General features: G+C 36.6%; 1 protein-coding gene across 12 annotated transcripts in view; it reads left to right on the top strand.

The window, feature by feature from the left end:
* Positions 1-21,770, top strand: part of hdac5 (histone deacetylase 5) — a 330,728-nt gene that overhangs the window by 244,934 nt on the left and 64,024 nt on the right. For all 12 annotated transcript variants that reach the window (XR_010016520.1, XM_063037383.1, XM_063037380.1 and 9 more), the window contains 6 exons: positions 2,699-2,830; positions 7,873-7,985; positions 10,851-10,985; positions 11,926-12,148; positions 16,379-16,593; positions 17,390-17,653. Coding sequence is in view for 11 of the 12 variants with exons in the window: in XM_063037383.1 (XP_062893453.1) it covers positions 2,699-2,830; positions 7,873-7,985; positions 10,851-10,985; positions 11,926-12,148; positions 16,379-16,593; positions 17,390-17,653 (1,082 nt within the window). In the remaining variant the exon portion in view is untranslated. The remainder of the gene's footprint in view (positions 1-2,698; positions 2,831-7,872; positions 7,986-10,850; positions 10,986-11,925; positions 12,149-16,378; positions 16,594-17,389; positions 17,654-21,770) is intronic.

The raw sequence follows: 21,770 nt of genomic DNA, 5'->3' as shown, positions 1-21,770 counted from the left end.
CAATCAACACTGTTGTCCCACAGACCTTGGTGAACAAACTCCTACTCCTTGGTCTAAATACACCCCTGGGCAATTGGGTATTGGACTAACTAACGAGTAGACCTCACATAGTCAGGATGCACAACTGTTCCTTCCTCCCCATCATCTTCAACACAGGTGCTTCCCCCCCCCCCCCCCCCCACCAGGACTGTGTGCTGAGCCCATTGCTGTACACTGTACTCACACATGATTGCACGGCCAAACACCCGGGTAATCACATTGTCTGGTTTGCCAATGACATGACAGTGGCGGGACTCATCAACAATGATGAGAGGGCCAACAAAGAGGAGTTGGAAGTGCTCGAGACCCAGTGCCAGGCAAATAACCTCTTCCTTAATGTCTACAAGATAAAGGAGGTGGTTATCGACTTGGGAATTCCCGCACTACTTAACACCCCTCTTTACGTTGCCAGCATAGCAATGGAAACTGCAATCAGTTTCAAACACCTAGGAGTGCACATCTCACACAACCTCTCATGGTCCCAGAACACATCCTACACAGTCAGGAAAGCTCACCAATCCCTCTACTTCCTGAGGTGGCTGAAGAGAGCTGGACTATGTACATCTATTCTTACATCCTTCTACAGATGAGCAGTAGAGAGCTGCATTACTGCATGGTACGGAAACTTCACAGTGGCGGACTGGAATGCTTTATAATGGGTAGTCAAAACTGCCCAACGCACCAACCTACCCGCCATCAAAGACGTACTGTATGTACAGAGAAGAGCCTATGACATCATGAAGAATCTTACACACCCTGCTCATGGACTGTTTGTCCCACTCCCATCAGGGAGGATCCATGCCAAAACCACTAGGCTTAAAAACAGTTACTTGCCCCAAGCAGTAAGACTGATCAACACCTTCACCCAATAACTCAGCCTTCCACATCCCCCACCCACCACCACTACTTTATCAGTTACTGTCAATATCCTTATGTATAGACAATTCTGTACCAAGCATTGCTTTATATACTGTACATACAATTTATGTATATAAGCTATCTTATGTATTTATATTTATTGTGTTTTATTTCTGTGCTGCATTTTGTTACCCTTTACACTTGTAAACTGGAAATGACATTAACAATCTTGAATCAAATGTAATAAGCCACATTTATTAATATTTTTATGTATAGTATATTTCTTTGAGTAGTAACAAGAACTTGTAACTTATTGCAATGTATTTTTGGGGCATTAATATGCAGGAATTCCACTAAAAGTGTTTTTAATGGAGTGCTTCTAATTTTCTAAATTGCCCAGAAGTGCTTCAACAGTATTATCAAATAAAAATAGCCATATAAGGATATGTTACAGCACATGACCAAAAGCTTTCATGGGGGAAGGTTCTGAGATCATCTTTAAGGAAGGAAAAGTGGTGTGGATACTTGCAGAAGAAATGCTTGGAGTTTGGAGCTTCCAACTGGTGGAATACTTGAAATCATGATGTTCATGAGCTCAGAACAGAGCTATCTTAGAAAATTTCAGGGCTAGAAGCAATTACAGAGATAGAGAGGGACACAACAGATGGTTGACAAACAATAATGATAGCTTTAATATCAGCAGTGTGGGTCAACAAGAGGTAAGTGAAACTTCATTCAAGTAAGGATTGTCTTAGGTTACAACATGGCATTAATAGGTTGCAGAACTAGGCTGAAAAGTGGCAGATGGAGTTCAATCCAGAAAAGTGTGAAGTGATTTTCTTTAGAAGAACAGACTCGAAGGCAAAATACAGGTTAATGACACGATTCTTAACAGTGTGAACAAACAGATGGATCTTGAGTTCACATTCATAGATCCCTCAAAGTTGCAGTGCAGTTGTTAGGGTGGTTCAGAAGGCATATGGTATGTTGGCCTTCATTAGTCAGGGATTGGGTTCAAGAATTGCAAGGTAATGTTGCAGCTCCATAAACCTCTGGGTAGACCACACTTGGAGTATTGTGTTCAATTATAGTCATTTCATTACAGGAAAGATGTGGAAACTTTAGAGAAGGTGCAGAGAAGATTTCCCAGGATGCTGCCTGGATTAGAAAACGTGTCTTGTGAGGATAGGTGAGCGAGCTTAAGGCTTTTCTCTTTGGAGAGGAGGAGGATAAGAAGTGACTGATAAAAGTGTACAAGATGATAAGAGACTTAAATAGAGTGGACAGCCAGAGATGTTTTCCCAGGGCGGAAATGGCTAATATAAGAGGACATAATTTTATGATATTTGTGGAAAAGTATAGGAGGATGTCAGAGGTAGTTTTTTATGTGCAGAAAGTGGTAGGTGTTTGAGCACAGTGCTGGTGGAGACAGATACATTAGGGCCATTTAAGAGACTCTTGGATAGGTACATGGATGAAAGAAAAATGGAGAGCTATGTGGGAGGGATGGGTTAAATTTATCTTGGTGTAGTTTAAAGGGTTGGTATAACATCATGGGCTGAAAGGCCTCTACTGTGCTATACTGTTCTTTATCCCTGCATCACTATTTAGAATAATTTTAGAGAGGACAGGAGGAAGAAACTCTGTTAGGCGGTATCATTAAAAATAATTGGCTAAACATCCTCTCTGCATCTGTTTGTCTTAATGAATATTAAATCTTTAGCACTTGCTGTTCAAGACTGATAAAAAAAATCAACAAATCTAAGGCTTAATTACATTTTTGTTCAAATAATATTTACAGCTTCCGAACCTAATTTGAAGGTGCGTTCCAGATTAAAACAGAAAGTGGCTGAAAGGAGAAGCAGCCCATTATTGAGGAGGAAAGATGGCACAATAATTAGCACATTCAAGAAGAGAGCAATCGAAATTACAGGTAAGGTTACAGAAACAACATAATGCACTGAACATCACTTTATAACTGTGTAATCTGGAAATTAAACAAATAGCTTTGTTGGCATATATTCAATACACTGCTCACATTACTTTAGTAATTTTACTAATATTTTCTCTCCTTTCCTAAAATGTTAAATACCTGTAAGATTTCATGGGAGCAAATTGGTCTCCATGAAATCATTATCCATGTGTATGTGACCTGTGAACTTAACCTGGCTGTTTCTCATGTCTTCTTATTTTCACGTAGCTTATTCTTTCTCATATGCTCATGAACTCCCCATAGCCAGCCTCCTGTAAAGGTCCTTTACAGGAGACAGTAACCAACCCACCAGCATATTTTAGGGAATTAGGATCTGAGCAGCCAGAGAAATCTTTGGGATAATAGAGTGAACATACAAATTCCACACTGACAGTATCCAAGTCCAGGATTGAATCCAGATCTGTGAGGCAACAACACTGTGTCATCCATACACAATAACTAAGTGCCCAGAACTGTACTAACTGGAAGTCAGGAGAAGCAACTTCTAAGAGTGGTCACAGCTAGTGGTCGGGTATCCAGATGATTTATTTTTCTTAGTCCAAAGATGATGAAATCAAAGATGGGACATTCCTAATCTATGTTAACTCAGCTAACTAAAATGTGTAAAATTGGTGGACCTTGGGAGCAACACCTACCCAGTTCCTGGAGTTCTCTGCAAACTATGGAGCATTAGTTCTTTAAATGGTACTGAGTAAGAGATTTTTAATGTGATAGAAGATCCACATTCTTTGTGTCTGCAGCAAGTTAAAATAAATTACATATATCCATTTTTGGAATATTCAAATAAAATAATTTAAATCCAGATAGGGTGTTCTAATTACACTGAACAGCAAATTTTTTCAGAAGTGATGCATCCTCAAAATTTTTTTTGTTATGATAGACCGCTTGAAGTTGAACCCAAATATAATTTCAGGCTACTTGTATCATGAAGAAATTTGGAGAAACAAGAAATTAACTTTTATTGAATATAATGTGTTTAATTGCATAACAGTACTGACACTTTACAATAGTTCAACTAAGCTAAAAGCGTTCTGTTGATGATTTTTATTTGTACTCAATGTCTGAGGCTTCTCGCTTAAGTGTCCAACAATAATCACCCAGCACTGATGTATTCTAGTTGCCCTGATACCGTTTCTCCATGACTGCAGTGTCCTGGTGAAACCTTTCACCATGCTCGTCACTAACATTGCCAGAATTTGCAGGGAAGAAGTCTAAATAGAAATGTAGAAAATAAGTTTTTAGTGACATGTTGCACTGAGTGGTTTTGTATGCTTGAAGCATGTTGTCAACCAGCTGCACGTAGTTTGGTGCTCTGTAGTTGCCAAGAAAATTTTCAATAACATCCTTGAATGCCTTCCATGTGATTTTCTCTGGTCCCACTAGAAGTTCTTCGAATTGCCTGTCATTGATGACCTGTTTGATTTGTGGACCAACAGAAATACCGTCCTTAATCTTGGCTTCAGTTATTCTGGGAAACATCTGTCTCAAATATCAAAATACTTCACGGAAATTTTTGTGCCTGGTGACAGCAGATTCCATTCTTGCAGTGTTGAACCCAGTAATTTTACTTTTGCCTTTGGTAAACTCTAGTCTCTGACCAGATCATTTACAGTAACTCTGAGTTATCAGATGAGACTCGTGCATCATGGCACCTTCGCCTGCCTCCTGTGGTTTCCATGTCTCTGGTGGCTTCGATACAGGAAGATGATCATCATGCAGCACAGGTCTTGTGGCTGAAGAGAGATTCAATAGATTTCTTGCTTTTCGCAGAGAAACCAGACACACTGGTCAGACTGAAGTAGCAGTCAGGTCACGTGATCCTTCTGTTCACGCCATATCATCCGGACAGCGAATGGCATTGACTTCTAAGTACCTTTACGCCAAGCTCTGAGATTGACAGTACATGTTGCACAAGAAATGTGAGGAGCCAAAGCTTTGACTTGGTCACCAATTTTACACCCAAGTAGAGCTCATAGCTTTTTTAATAAGAGGAGTCAGGCTCCATCTTTGAGATTTAAGCATATACTTGCCACAAATAACAGAAAGTTGCAACATTGGCATGATATTTTGTTATCACAAATACTCCTGAAAATACAATCACTTTATTATAATGAGTACACACAGTATGCTATGTGTGTAGAGCATGTGCATCAACATGATCACAAACCCATTATACATGTAAATGCAATGCAAAGAACAGTGTGTGTGGTTGTGCTTTTATAGCCTCTCTAAACCTGTTCTGCCGTGCAGCATCCGCCCTGCCTAAGCATGCCTGGGAAGATAGAAAACTTTTCAGCTTGCATTGTGGGCAACATTTTAATTCACTTGAATTACAAATTGAAATAACAAATATAGGCACTTTCAAACAAAATATGATGCGTGATAGGGCAATTTCATGTTGATTATTATGATTGGCAGGCAAAATCCATAAGATACACACAAAAGTATTCAGGAAGCAAGATTTTTGTTGTCCAGTGTTATGGGGAGTATAGGTAATCTGGTTGTGTATTAAAATGTTTCTTGGTTAATGGTACTGAAACTGGAGTATTTTGGTACATCGGTATCCCAATAATACTTGGGTTGTCATCTTAATGTTGTAGATTCCCTCCATTTTTGATGAATTCATAAAACACAATGAATGCAATCTGGCCATCTAAATTAGTTCCAAATTGTTCACAACTGGTAGACCTGGTATGATAATGACAACTGTCTATTCTTTCAGCATTGCACTGTAGCACAGTACATGTGACAAAAATAAACCAAGTACCAATTTTTCTGCCCTCAGCAATAGGTGTAGATTCAAACAGGTGCTAGGACCACATTAATGATGAGAATGTGTATAGGAACAAAAGTAATGTAATAGAAATGGTATAATAGGAGGATTTAGCTTTTAACTTCCCATGGAAAATCAAAAGGTACACAAATCTATGAGCAGCTTTTGGCAAGACTGGAAACAAATAATAATTAAGATTCGTCAGGCCAGGACTCTGAAGGTGATGCTGAATTAGATGGTTTTGAGAAGACTTGCCCATGTGATTTACTCCCTTACAGTGCTCAGTGATTAAAATTTCTGAATCCTTTCAATAATTGATGCAGAATTAAAGTTGTAATTGCCTTTTGTTAATTCCTGTGCAAGTTATTTGATATGTATTAACAGTAGTGACTTTGCAGCGTATGCCAGAACTCTGCATCTGCTTTCTACTGTTCCAGATTCACCAAAGACAGTTCCCTATGGTCATTACTAAGTTGACATTGTGCAATTTCAAATATGGTGACCATCTTTGGAGCTCTAGACGATTAAGCTATGCTGGCTGATGCCATTCTTTTTCCACCCTGAACACCTGTACTACTAAAAACATGAGTGCTATAATTCTAGTGCTGTAATATGTGTTTCATTCCTAGGCCTACACGAATATGAGCACATCCTCCATTTGGAATGAAGCCTTGGACCCACTAATCATCTGCCAAAGTGATATGTGTGCATGCCTAGTCCTGATTTTTATTCTTCCATTAGTTTTCTGTCCTTTAATAACTGAGAGGTGGATCTCCCATTATTGTATCTCTTGAAGCTAGGAGGAGAAAAAAGACAAAATAGCTCCCACAAACTCATTATACTCCATGGAAGCAGGACACTATTTTTCTTTGCTTTTTAACGTTAATGCATCAGTGCATAAATGATTTCAAATTTGCTGAACCTGTCTCTGTCTGTCTGTCTGTCTGTCTGTCTCTTTCTTTCTTTCTCTCTCTCTCTCTCTCTCTCTCTCTCTCTCTCTCTCTCTCTCTCTCTCTCTCTCTCTCATATATATAAAATATGTGTGTGTGTGTATATATGTACACACACACACAGTGCCTGGTAACTGTAAGGGTAATTTGGTAATTTTATAATCCGGGATGGGCTGGTAGGAAAAAAATGCTGGAAAAACTGTCATATACGCTGCATCATTTAAGTATTGCAAAGTTTCCTTAATCTACCCCAAATCATAGGTGGGTTAGGTGAAAACTAATTAATGCTCAGTTTTTAAGATACACATGTTTGAGGTGTATTTAATATGGTGATCAATTGTAATAGGTTTGTTTAAAAAGTTGAATGATAATTGCTAACATGTATGATGAACAAAGAAAAAACTTATTTTTAGTGTTTTATTCATAGAAGAAAGAACATCTTATTAAGTTCTTACTCTTTTATAGACTATCATTGACTTTTGTTTCTAATACGTGAATTGGAGAAATTGTGATCCTTCAGCAAGGCTTGCTCCTCTCCTTACTGCTGCCTAATGTCTGTCATGAGAAATGTCCTGTAGCATTTGCAACAGAGTAATTGCAAGCAATGCAGAGCTGCTTCCCATTATCAATGTGAAAGGTGGAAGTTTCAATTCAAGGATTTTACAAATAAACTAAATTGCATCCGCTGTTCTAAACAGGTTGTGGGAAAAAAATTATATTTACCATAAAGATGTACTGTAAATGGATGTGCCTCACCAGAATGTTTTTTCATACAAAAGGTGTTTTCAGACAGGCTCTGTATGCTTTCAACTTACTTTAAATCATTGACCATAAGGGAACATTTGAAGAAGGCCATATCTGCCTTCATGATATTTCAATACAATCCTTATTTTAGACTAAAACCAAGAAAATCATTTGTGACTTCTTATATGCTTGTAAAAACATTTGTGTTATTATTTTGTGTTTGGAAATTTTCTGCCTCCACTGGCCAACCAGAAATTTTCCACCCATTAATACAAATAGTTGGAAAGTTCCAAGTTGGCAAGTGCAGGAGTTGATAAACGTAGCTTATGAATCAATCAAGGTATTACACCTTACATTGGGGGGTGGGTGGGAACAAATCATCCCTTGAAATGTCTAAATATGGCTTGTGTTGAGTAATAGGGGTTAAACTATGCTTTTTATTCTTGAGCATTTAACTAGAATCTGATGAAACTGCTGTTTCCCTGATGCTAGTTTCTTTGTTTTGATTGTTTCAGTTTCCTCAGTCTGTAATAGCGCTCCTGGCTCTGGCCCTAGCTCTCCGAACAATTCAAACAATATTCCTGCAGAGAACGGAACAACTAGTTCTGTACCCAATATTCATGCTGAGGTAATAGCTTGTACCTACCATTAAATCTGTAAACCAGTTATTTCCAAGTATATAATAACAAACCTTTTTATAAGCTGTTTCTTTAAAGTCTATAGGTAGTAATTTTGAGTTTTGGCCTTATAAGTATTCGCATAAATTAATTTGTACCTTATGTTGTGCATTTGCTTTCGTATTCAAGACTGCAGAGTCAAATTAAGATTAATGAAAACCATTAGATCTTAAAAATAGCAGATATTCCAGACTGCGCTGTAATAGGCTTCAGTAATTTTGAACTATGTATACAATATACTATCTATACTGATTTTGTAAACTGAGTTATTTAAAATCTAATATCCTTTAATAGTTTATTGTAGGTAGTTCCTTCTTCTCTCCCTTCCAATTATTCAGAATATGAGGAGTTAAAACTAAAATTCACAGTCTGGCTTACCAGTGTGTTTTATGCCAAGTCAATTGAACCAGTGCAAATTTTCTGATTTTAGAATGAGTTTTATTCTTTTGGGATAGAGTCCAATATAATCTAGATCAAGACTGACTGTATTTATTTTATAGTAGTCCTTTACTAGTTTGCTCTAAATTAGATATTTAATATTCATATGTATATGGCTCCACCTCTGCAGTTTGATTTGCATGGTTGTACACATTGCACATATTTTGAGCTATTTACTGAAAATACTTAAAATAGCGCAAAGATTCAGCTGGCTAATGTTTGATTTTCTGAGGACTACTGTTGCTAGTATATGGGAGTTATTTTGTGTCTCCTATTTGAATCTGAATCAAGATTGTTTTCAGTGTTACTCTCTTCAAATATGTGCTCAATATGGCTTTCAAATATTTTTGATTTATTAAGAATAATACAGTACATATTTTTCATTAGAGATTGTGTTGGGTAATATAGTTGTATTTACATGGTAACAACTGAAACATACAGTAACATGTAAGACTGCAGTCAGATAAAAAGATTTTCGGTCTCCAGTTTAACATTTTTATCTTTTAGATTACACTATCGCACTGTTAAGCTCAGTTATTTTGAGGTTGCATGCACAGTAGGACCATTTACAAGTAATTTAACCTTGAAACTTCTGTAGAGAGCAAACATTTATAAAATGAAGAACCTTGTGTGAAATGTCAAGTATTGTGACAAATGATGATTCACTCCTCATATCAAGAATAATGATTTTTGTCAAGGCTTGTCATTATTTAAGCTTTATAAAGGATTTTTTTGCTGCAAGAGATTAAGTAATGATTTAGGGGGAGAGAAGAGGTTGACAAAATTTTGTGGAGGATAGTTTTGTTGCTTCATGATCAAGAATACTGTGTTGATTAAAAAGCTGAACTGTTACCTAGGTGTACGTTTGTAAGCATAATAGTTGTTCAAAGTTCTGTAATAAATTGCAATATGAAATATCCTTAGTCCAGCGACCTAGGTTTTCTCTTGTATATTGTTGGGCCATAAACTGTTTTCCCAAAGTATCAAGTGAAAAATCCGGTAGTGGTGTATTAACTTGTTGGCATAATATTTATAGTATGTTTCCGTTTGAAAAATGTTAGTCAATGTCAATATCATCTTGAAGTATGCCAAGTAACTTGACTCTACATAGTAATTGAAATATCAACATTGAGAAACCCAACAATTTGGCAGGACGACACAAAAACCAAATGTAAATATTAGAAGAAGCCTGCCACTTACTTAACTATTCACTACTTGCTCCATCATTGTTGAGAAACAATTATCAGGTCCTGATGTGTGAAATAAATGAACGTTTGTCACACAAATATACTCTACCCTTCTGAGATGCCTTTCAGAATGAAATATAGAGATTAATTTGTCTCAGCAGTTAAATTAATTGGCTTTTACCTTATTGTAAGCACCAATATTTAGTTTCCATTTTTATTTGATTGCCATATTTTAGAGAGAAACTGGAGACAAAAGAAGTGAAGTAATGCGAAGTAATTTCATGCAGCAGGAAGGTTTCACTTGTACGTGCTAGGCATAGGGATTGTATTTACATTATCCATTGGGTTTATTGTGTATTGATACATGAACGGACTAATTAACCAGTTACCAAAAAGATGGTCTTTCAGATCAATTTAATTGTATGTTGCATCTTAGAGTACCTCAGAGATTTAGTTTTCAATTATGCAGATACAGACAGTGAATCCACCATTTGACATGACTGTATTTGCTTTCAGTATTCACCTCCATGTTGTAGGCATAATTTACTTTGAAAATAATCATATCTCCTAGAATTCCTTGAAAACAAATACTAAAATATAATTTGCTCTCGTATCCCTGTTGGGATTTGCAAATCACTGCTCTTAATACGAAGAATTCCAATATAAATTTACTTTTATTATTCACAGTCAAGTTATTGATACTTTGAAAATAGTAATATATGCTAAGTATTTCACATATTTCTAAGTTTTTAAAAAGGTTATGATTCAAAAATACTTTAATGCTCATCTTTGGTACTTGTGCTGACATATACTTCATAGTGTGCTTTGAATAATTCTTTATTAAATATTCAAGCTAACAGATGATTTTATTGGACAAGGAAATCTCGTGCAAATCTTAACATACTTCACATTAAAACAGAATACTGTCAGTGGCAGAGTATTCACCTGGTATATTTAATGAGCACCTGTTGATATCAAAGTTCCAACCAAACTCTTCAGTAACCATATAAAAAGTTGGACATCCATTGGGTGGAATTGAGAGGCACTTTAATGAATAGTGAAGAATCCAGTTTCTCATGAAGTGTAGTGAAGAGATGGTGTGAATTTGAACCCTGGTACAAAAAATAAGAAAAAATTTGGTCAAATATTCTTATTAATGAACATAAAGCAATGTTTTGTTGTTATCCACAGCATATGCCCCCACATCACAAAGCAGTAAACACTGATGGGTCAGCAAGTCAGCTCACCCTTTACACATCCCCTTCTCTGCCTAACATTTCCCTGGGGCTCCCAGCAACGGTCACAGGATCCAACTCACAAATCAATGTAAGTAGACAATGTCTATTTATGGCACCATATATCCTTTTAAGTGAACTGAATTGAATAAAAATGAGATTTCTTTAGATTTGTATCTTTTATTTTAATTGACTTTCTACTAGTGGGTGTTAATGAATTAGCCAGCAATAAAAAAATAACATTTCAAGTGAAGAAAAACTGGCTTTATTATTTTTGCCTTGAGATTCATTCCACTTATTCACTCCTAAACGTGCTATGTAGTCAGGTCATCACATGGTATTGTCTCATACTTCATTCCGTTAGAGGCAATGAAATCTATTTCAAAGATGGAATAAAACACATTGATATGATTAGAGCAACTGACTGGGAATGAACTTTGAAGGAATTGTGTTTCAAAAGTACAGCTGTCCATTGATTTTTGACATAAAGCTGGTTCCACGAGCTATAGGCCCATATGTAGGTTCGTCCCAATAATGTACTCTTATGGAATCGCCAAGAATAGTTGAAAACTGAATCTACTTTCTAGTACTCCAGTACAATAAATTGTATGACAGTTGAAAGTATTTCCCTTTGTATTCAAAATGTATTTGCAAGACTAATACTCATAATCAAGAACCTTCACTGAGCAGATCTGCATTTGAAGCTACAGAATGTGCAGAGATCCTTCAATTGCTGATTTTTTTTAAATGTAAGGTCTACCCAAGTGAAGGTAACTGCAGTCATAAGCTTATTCTCATAGTTAACATTCAGGCCATTCTTCTGCTGGTGGAGCGTATATACTGAGTATTAATGCAGCCATGATTAATTTTGAAAATTTGTAGCTCCTGTTTTGATTTTTGTTTGCTTTCTACAAACAAAGCTGAAAGCAGTGAAACTGATAAATATTTCTTTGAATTAGTAGATTGAAGGAAACACATTTTTTTCAAAACTACATTTTTATTTTGTTAATGTCATTCTTTTCTCGTTATAGCCCTCACAAAAGATATCAGCCCAGCAAGAAGCAGAGCGACAGGCTATTCAGTCTTTGCGTCAAGGTGGTGCCTTAACAGGGAAGTTTATGAGTACCACTTCACTCCCATCCTGCTTGCCAACAACAGCAATTGAAGGAGAAGCCAATACTCACAGTCACCCCTCCCTTCTACAACATGTGCTGCTACTAGAACAGGCTCGACAACAAAATGCTTTAATAGCTGGTGAATAGTTTTATTTGAAAACAAAACAAAATCCATGGAGAGACTGTTTGTAGTCTGATAATGTTGTCTAGATATGTGAGTAATGTATGAGAGCAGCTAAGTTGTGTTAAGGTATGGACAAAATATTCATACATTAAAGTGTGGACAAAACAGAATATTCTGAGAACCTCTGGGATGAACAATTGATTTTATGGGGAAGGTTGATGAGTATTTATTACTAAGTATTTATATTGATACCTTTCTTTTGTTCTAAATGGAGTATGTATTATGTAAGTCCCCATGAGGTTATTCCTTAGTAGGAGCTGAATTAGGCTATTCGGCTCATTGAGTCAGCTCTGCCATTCCATTATGGCTGATTTTTCTTTCCCCCTCAAACGTATTCTCCTGCCTTCTCCCCGTAACCTTTGACCCCCCCCTTACTAATCAAGAACCTATCAGCTTCCACTTTAAATATATCCAATGACTTGGCCGCCACAATCGTCTGTGGCAATGAATTCCACAGATTCACTATTCTCTGGCTTAAAGGAACTTCTCCTCATCTCTTTTCTTCTATTCTGAGTCTGTGCCATCTGATCCTAGACTCTCCTACTAGTGGAAATTGTTCATTATGGAAGCATTAGACTTCCTTGATTTGACCTGTTCTTTCAAAAGACTCAAGAAAAAATGATGCAAGGCAGCTTTGAGCTGATGAATGTCACCCAATACAAGGTGCAGGAGCAGTAGGGGTTAAAAAAAAAAGGACAAAGAGGGAACAGGAGTAATAACGAACAGATTTGTTTTTTGACTGGAGGTACTGTGCAATGGTTTCCCCGTTCATCAATAGTAGCACCAGTCCTTGTGAGGTATATTAATGACTATAATTTGGCTGAGTAGGACACTATTTCCGAATTTGTAACAGTACACAGTTTGAAAGAGTTGTGAAATGCAAGGACAATAACTGCAAATATCATGGGGAAATAAGCAGATGAAATTTAAAAGAGAAAATGCCAAGTATTACATTTTGAAAGGAAAAACAAATAAAAGCAAAATAAACTTTAATGTATACAATAAAATATTCTAAAAGAATATACAAACAGCGGGATCAGGGGAATTTGTGCAGAGATTATTGAATGTGCCAGGGCAAGATCTTGGGCTATACAAACCAAGGCACTTGACCACTGGAATAAGGAAGTCATGATGAACCCTTCTGAAACATAACTCAAGTATTATGTCCAATTCCAGGCAGCACAATTTAAGAAAGAAGTGAAGTTAATGGAAAGAAGAAACAGAAAAGATTTTCAAGAATGTTGCCAGGAATTAGAGACTTAAATTGTTAGATCGACTGGAAAAGCTAGGGTTGTTTTCTTTAGAGCAGGGAAAGTTGAGAGGGAATCTCACAGAGCTGTTTTAAAATGGTGAAAGTATTGACGAGTTAGTTAGAGGGAAGCTGTTGTTATCGATGCAGGAGTCAAGAAGCAACTGACAAAGTAATTGGCTAAAGAACCAAAAGTGGCATGAGGTAAACTTTTTTATGCAAGGAGTGAGTAGGTTTGTATCGTAGGGACTAGTAGTGGAGGTAGATTCAATTATGATACTTAAAGAGAACCGGATGTGTTCTTGAAAGAAAAGAAAATTATAAGAAAAATGAAAATTGGCTGGGAGAACTGGATCAGCTTAACTGCTCTGTAACTGTGACATAAATCCTATTGATTCCAAATACAGGTACAGTGAAATTTGAGTGTACGTTGTCCTTACTAAGGGTATTTGAAATACAGATCTTCAAATTTTTACATTGTAGATGCATGCCATTCCATTTTTCAATTTCTGTGAGGACTTGCAGAAAGGTAGTGTCACCAAATGTAATATGAATTTTAATTGGCTTCCTCTGTGGTTGAAATCCTTCATTAGTTATTTTGACAGTTACCACTGACATAAATGTTGTACTTTTTGTGGATGTCCAACTATTAATCTGCTGGTAAGTATTTTTATACAAAATGATGAAGTCCTGCAAAGAAAAAGACACCTTGGGCAAAATAAACTCCTCTAATTAAAACCTAAAAAAAAATGCCAACTGGTAAAACCGTGGAAAAATTTTTGATCTTAGCAAAATTAGCATGCATACATGAGGGGGAAAAAAACAGAGAATGTTGGAAACACTCTGGTCAGATCACATATGTGGAAAGATTACCTTAAATATTAATTCTATCATTTTTGAGCAATATATATATATTAAAATTTCAGATGTCTAATATCTACAGTTTTTCCAATTTCTGAAGGCTTTGAAAATGTCCCTTTTCAAAATCTATTAAAAATCAATTAATCAACTCTATTTCAAAATGTAATCAAATATTAAATTATTCAAATATGTTTAAAATATTTTAAATGAGAAATAAATAATTTTAAACAAATATTATTTTTAAAATGTAAATAATCTTTTTCTTCGCAGCTAATCGCTATTCTATTAATTGGTTTGCTGTTCCTGTACAACTCTAAACCTGTAGTAAGTTCAATAGGCAGATACTCAGCATGACTAATGGGAAGTTAAAGCAAGCTCATGTTCAATTGCAGAGCTCCTTGTGGAGTTTTAAGACTTAAGTTCACTTCATCTTCACTCCATCCTCAAAAAGCTGGATTTTCTGGTGGCCAACCATTTTAATTGCAATCCCCATTCCCATTCCAACGTGACAGTCCATGACCTCCTTTTTTGCCATGATGAGGTCACTCAGCTTGGAGAAGCAACACCTCATATTCCATCTAAGTAGCTTCCAACTTAATGGCACGTACATTGAGTTCTTCAACTTCCAGTAATTTTTCCCCTCACCTTCCTTCTTCTTCAATTCCCTACTCTGGCTCCCTGCTTACCTCTTCTCCTCACCTGCCTATCCACTCTCCTCTCCTATCAGATTCCTCCTTCTTCAGCCCTAACCTTTTCCACCTATCACCTCACAGCTTCTTACTTTATTCCTCCTCCCCCATCCACCTGGTTTCACCTGTCACCTAGTTTGTTCTCTCCCCACCTTCTTATTCTGACATCTAGCCCGTTCCTTTCCAGTCCTGATGAAGGGTCTTAGCCTGAAACATTGACTGTCTATGCCTCTCCTTAAAAGCTGCCTGACCTGCTGTACTCCTCCAGAATTTTGCACATGTTGCTTTGAAAAATGGTAGATGGAATTTAATACAGGTAAGTGTGAGGAGTTGCACTTTGGGAGGACAAACCAGTGGAGGACTTGCACAGTGCACTGAGAAATACATTAGAACAAAGGGATCTGGGAATACAGATCTGTAATTCCTTGAGAGTGTCGTAACAGGTAAATAGGGTTGTAAAGAGAGTTTCATAAGTCAGAGTATTGAGGATAGGAGTTGGGATGTTATGTTGAAATTGTATGAGACTAGGCAGAATAACAGTTCGGCATGGACTAAATGAGCCAAAGGGCCTGTTGTGTAACTGCAGTGCTCTACTATATGATTCTGAGAATCTACTGAAGGATAGGAACAAAATTGTGGAATTGCCAGCATTTCACAGCAAGTTCCAGCCTAATTCAGTCAGGAAAAATCTAAAACAAAAGCTTGTAGACATCCCATACCCTTTATTAATGAATAAACATATATCAGTAAGAAGAAAAATGAACTTTATAGTTTTTGTTGAAAGGTCAGCTTTCTCTTTTAAGCCCAGAATTGTGTTTCTATATTGTTCTTTACAAATACCAGAACGTTCAAGGAGAAATAATTATCAAACATCATCAATTCCCATGTATTAATCAAATACACAACTCACTATCACAATATTTTATCAAATAGGTGCACTGTCCATTTTATCTTTCATGTTTCAATATAATAACTCTATGGGACTGAGGAACTGTATGTATAGAAGAAAGTATAAATAATAACCATAACCTTTTAGTTATATGGGCAACATTTGGGCTTTATTGAAATGAGGATTCCTCCTTCAGGTAATATTATAACTGCTCTATAACTATCACTTGACTCATGCTGTTACACCTTCTGAAGTACACAACATATAAGTATGAAATTTAACACACAAATATTAAGAAATATTATTTATGATTCATATTTTAGGTTACTGCCTTCCTGTTATTAACATTGCAAAAGGATTGATTCTGTGAAACTAAAAGTGATTACATAAACCTCACAGTGATAAATAGATGAAATATTACAAAACTGGTCATGGAAAATGTTCAAATTTGAAGTATTGTAGCATACGAATAACAATGTTCCTGTTATTTATCTTAGTGCCACTGCATGCTCAGTCACCATTGGTAACGGGTGAGAGAGTTTCAACTAGTCTTCGAACAGTGAACAAGTTGCCTCGACACCGCCCACTCAGTCGAACTCAGTCAGCTCCTCTACCCCAGAGTCCCCAGGCCTTACAGCAACTGGTAATGCAGCAACAACACCAACAGTTTTTGGAGAAACAGAAACAGTACCAACAACAACTGCAGCTTAAGGTGCGAAAAAGAGTTAAACTTGAAGGGACGGCATTTCAAATTTTGAATCTACAATTTACAGTAAATGACATGTTTCATGATTAGATCTTATTTTTCAGGCAAACATTTGGATGCTTTACCATAATATGACAAAAGATTGCAGTTGCCAACCTTCTGAAAAGTCATCCAGTTAGACACATGTCCCTGTTCTTTCCCATTAGTTGTGCAGGGAATGACCTCTGAACAGTCATGAAATGTTCAACACTAAATATGGCTTTTGGTGCATTGGGGCATTGTAATGGGTACACTTGCCTGTGATTGGTGTTCATGGCTTCATTTTTTCTCCATGCATTTTTTTCTGGAATCTAATGCTCTGACAAATTGAAAGATTAACACAGTTTAAGAGTGCTAAAATTGTATTCCTGTTTATACCATTATTAACCTTAAGTTTATGAGCTACTCATTTCCATTTTGTTGACCAGTACAAATAATATTTTACCTGATGCATCAATAACTACGGGAACAAATTTAAGGTGATTGGCAAAAAAGCAAAAGGTAACTTGTGAAGTCTTGTGGTTTTGGCATATCAAATATTTTTAATCTGTAGCACCATGTACTCAGTAATATAATTAGATTTGGCATTCAAAAGTGAATTGGATGATTACTTGAAGGAATATGCAGAGAGCAAGGATTAGGGGACTGTGACTAATTACTGGTATGAGCATGATGGGACAAGTACTAATGAGCTGCTTCCCTGTTCTTCACTTGCAAAGAAAAACTCTTGCTTTATTTCATTTTATGGTTGACTTTTTCACAGATGCTTTCCAAGTCAAATGAACAACCTCGGCAGCCTCCAAGTCATCCTGAGGAAACAGAAGAAGAACTGTGTGAGCAACAAGACATGCAAGAGGATCAGCCAGCACCAAGAAGTGGCAGCATTAATACTGGAGGAAATGAAGCAGCTGATGAAAATCCTGTACAGGTTGCAATGCAAGTGAAGGATGAGCCACCAGATAGTGAAGAGGAAGATCAATTAGAAGATCAGAAAGAAGTTGAGGAGCAATCTTTGCAATTTAATCAGGTAATTCCAATGCTTTAGTTTTCATTTCATATTCATTCACTGCATAATTCTTAAGTCAATACCTCATAAACCTCATTATTTAAGGTTAGTTTTTGTGGGAGGAAACAAGATTGATTATTTTATTTTTGAAAGTTTAAATGTTTTTTAAAATCAAGAAAGATGCCATTCTTGCTGGGAATGTCAGTCTGATTTGAAGAGTGAAAATAAAGATTTTAAATATCAATATATACAATTGTGTTATCTTGATTTACGAGTTTTTTTGGACGAAGTGTGAGAAATATTTCATTCACATGCCTTTTTAACTTGTATACCCATTCATCGTAGAGTTAAGATTAATATAATAACAACAGCATGCCCAATGTAAAGTTAAGGATTTATTTTTCTGTGTTAAATTCCCCAGTAGAGCAATGCAGGTGCAAAATGAAAGTTACAGAAAAGCAAGAAAGGTGTATGGAATACAGAATTGATTTGACATTTTGGACCAAATCTTTCAAGGATCCACCAACCATTGCTACCATAACATTCATCACTTGTTGAACGACAAGCAAATGGGCAAGGTCCTAATTTGTCCATCTTTTATTTCGCTCTCCATTAATTTAGCTGAGTTCAGGGAGTCTCCTGGACCTTGCTGCTGTTACCGTCAATCCAAGCAGTGCCAGCCTGAATTCGTGCACCTGGACTTATGAATACAGGGGCACGTCCATGCCAGGCCTAGTCCTGAATGCCTTATAATTGGCCATAAAATTGGAGCTTACCTGAGACCACAGTTGGTCTGTGACTATTTGAGAACATGAGGGGCTTATGACTTTCAGAGTCACCTCCAGCAGTCTTAAGGGTTTATTAAACTAATATACCGATTCTTTTGGTGAAAATCTTGTATTTCTTCTCCTTTTCTGTGGTAGGAATTTCAATGGGCACAAGTCACTTGAAGTTCCTTTCACAAAAGGTAATAAGCAAAACAAGATTTTCAACAATCACTTTTATATTAACTGATGTATTATATCAAGCAGCAAACATAGTGTAATAGATACTACAGACCTGACATGAAGATTGGTTAGACAGTCATACAGGGTGGTGGTTTAGAGCTGCATTTTTCACTAATTCCTGGTGAAACTTCCCAGCCATGTTCAGGGATAGAACTATACATATTTAGTCAAGCAGATTCTATATTGAGCAGAAAATTGCTGACCAGCTGTCCCCTGAAATGGGAGATAAGGCTGGGTTAAGCAACAATACAATGAGAGAGGGAGAGAGAAATGGCTTGAAGATTCAGTTACGTGTTATATTTAGCTGTGGGCCTTCCACAGAGAAGCTGTGTGATTAAAACAGCATCCTAGCAGCGCACTGCAGAGGGTTTGAGGAAATCATATATGCACGTTCCTGACATGGAAATCACATCAGGATTTCAAGGGTGACTCAAAACAGGAATACAGCATTACCCGAGGACACAACAAACTATTAATGTTTTAAATTTATTTTGGCTGACTGCCACCATGAGTCGTGATTGTTCCAAAAATTGCAAAATATTATTATGTATTTACAGCATGGAGAACAAAGAGATTTCTCCTGACTTCCTTTTTGGATCTATTACAACTATAATTTAAATTTATCACCCCTAACTCTAATTATGTCAGCAACTGAAAACATCTGTCATATCGGGCCTTTTTGAAAGGTATAACTTATCAGTTCTCATTTGTCGTTCTAGTAAGCCTTGTGTGTGTCCATTCTCTCTGTGTTTCTAATGATTGTTAGCTCTAGCAAAAGTGAATGAAAAATTGAATGTATTAGCTCATTGCAATCATAATTCGGTTAGCACAAAGAGTTATCATGATTTAAACACAAAACCGTTTCCATGAGTAAAATGTTTATCAGTGCTAAAACAAAACGATTTGTTTAGCCTTCAACCGTTTAGCCTGTCAGTTAATTTCATTTGACATAATGTAATCTATCTGGAAGTTGCAAAAGTAAATGAAATGTAACCACAATTGCAAACTCAGATTATCTTCCAAAAGAAAATCAATTTTGTTGCAGTGTGGTATTAGATGAAAATATTTATTTATTTATTTGACATTTTTCCAATATAACTTTTGAGGATTGGATTCTTTAGTGGCGGAGAGATGTGGCAGGAGAGCATTGCTTAAAACATTTCCTTTGAATTACTTTGATACAGTATGAAGCAGTGTTTAAAATTGGATGTCTGGAGTTGATTATGAGATGATTTCACTGGGTAACAAAATAACTACCATTGGTTTTCCAAAATACAGAACAAGATATTTTTGAGCAAAGTTCAAGCAGATGCAGCATTTTATTCAGTGCAATCACTTCTATATGTGCAATATGCAAGCAAATTTCATTGATTTTATTATGTTTAATAGTTTAAGTTTTACATTTGATAATCTATTTCTTATTGGAAGATTGCATATCTATGAGAGAAACAGGGTAGAAAAGTGTATTGATGTTGAGCTAGGATGAATTCTATAGAGCATAAGATGTAAGAGTAGGAAGAAACCACCCAGCCCTGCAAGTCTGTTCCACCATTTATTAAGATCATTGCTAATCTGATCTTAGTGTCCACGCTAACTTCCTCCTTGATCCCAAAAATCTGTCTACCTTGGCCGATACTCAATGACTGAACCTGTGCAGCATCCACAGGTAGAGAATTTCAGATTCGTGAATTGGCAACCCCTTCGTCTAAAATTATGCTCCTTAAGTTCCAGCTTGCTTTAAAAGGCAATACATTCTTATCCATCCTGTCAAGTCCGTTCAGAATCTAGTACATTTCAAAAAGATCACTGGTATTATTCTGAATTCTAGTGATTTTTGGGTCTGTAAGGCAATCCCATCTTCTTGGTTCATTTTTTTTAATTGCTTCCGCTTCAAGAATTTCTCGATGTTGCCCCTAGGAAAGCGTATCTACAGTATGTTCCAAATTATTATCATCACCTGTGTTCCTGATGCCAAAATCACATCATTCACACATATGTGCCCAGTCACATTTCCTGGTTAGTATGATTTGATCCAGAAATGGTACCAAATGTGATTTTTACAGATAAGATATTTGTATAATGTTGAAAATTTGATTTCTAGGAGACCCAGTATATTGGAACAAATTGAATTTGTATTCATAGTGATGCAAGATTTATGTATGGATCTTAATAAGTGCTTTGTCACCTTTTTCTTTACAAGAACAATGCAGAGTTGTTGAAGTGCAGAGTAATGGACAGAATTAAAGTAGTGAATGAAAATGTTAAGAGATATAGTACGCTTGAAAATGGATAAATTATTAAGAACACAAACACGAGGAATTCTGCAGATGCTGGAAATTCAAGCAACACACATCAAAGTTGCTGGTGAATGCAGCAGCTGGCTCCATCCCTCCCCCTCCTGTCTTCTCCTATCATTTTGGATCTCCCCTCCCCCTACCACTTTCGAATCCCTTACTAGCTCTTCCTTCAGTTAGTCCTGATGAAGGGTCTCGGCCCGAAACGTCGACTGTACCTCTACCTGGAGATGCTGCCTGGCCTGCTGTGTTCACAAGCAACTTTGAAAAATTATTAAGAAAGTATCTTTGAAATCTTGGATGAAATTTACCTCAATCTATCATTAGAAAGGAAGAAAGGAAATAACAGGGGCTTGGAATTTCTTTTTCCAATCCTCTAGCTGTAGTTATGGTACTGGAGGACTATAAGGCTGTAAATGTGCTATCTATGTTCAGCAATGGAGCCAGAGATAGATTGTATAACTGTGGGCCAACCAGTTAGCCTAATATTATAAGTGGGCAGTTCTGAAAGACTGTACAAGTCAAAGTAAAATGGAGGGGGAAGGAAATGTCTAACAACCTTTATTAACAAGCCTAAGGAGGTTCAGTGAGATTAATGTTTTCAATAGTCTCGTAAATTTCAGTGAGGTTTTTGAGGAGGTCTCACATGGCAGATTGTCAGAAAAGTAAAAGTCCATATTTTCCAAGGGAGACTGGCCAGTAGATCCAGAATTATTTCAATGACATGGAGCAAAAGGCAATTGTCAGCAGGTGCTATGATGACTGGAAATCAATAGGGGGATTTTCAAGGGCTGAGTAACAGATTGTTAAAAGACCATTCAGTTAATTTTAAATGTG

The sequence above is a fragment of the Mobula hypostoma genome, chromosome X1 (assembly GCF_963921235.1).
Source record: "Mobula hypostoma chromosome X1, sMobHyp1.1, whole genome shotgun sequence".
NCBI classification, from domain to species: Eukaryota; Metazoa; Chordata; class Chondrichthyes; order Myliobatiformes; family Myliobatidae; genus Mobula; species Mobula hypostoma.
This window is presented reverse-complemented; position numbering and strand designations above follow the sequence as displayed.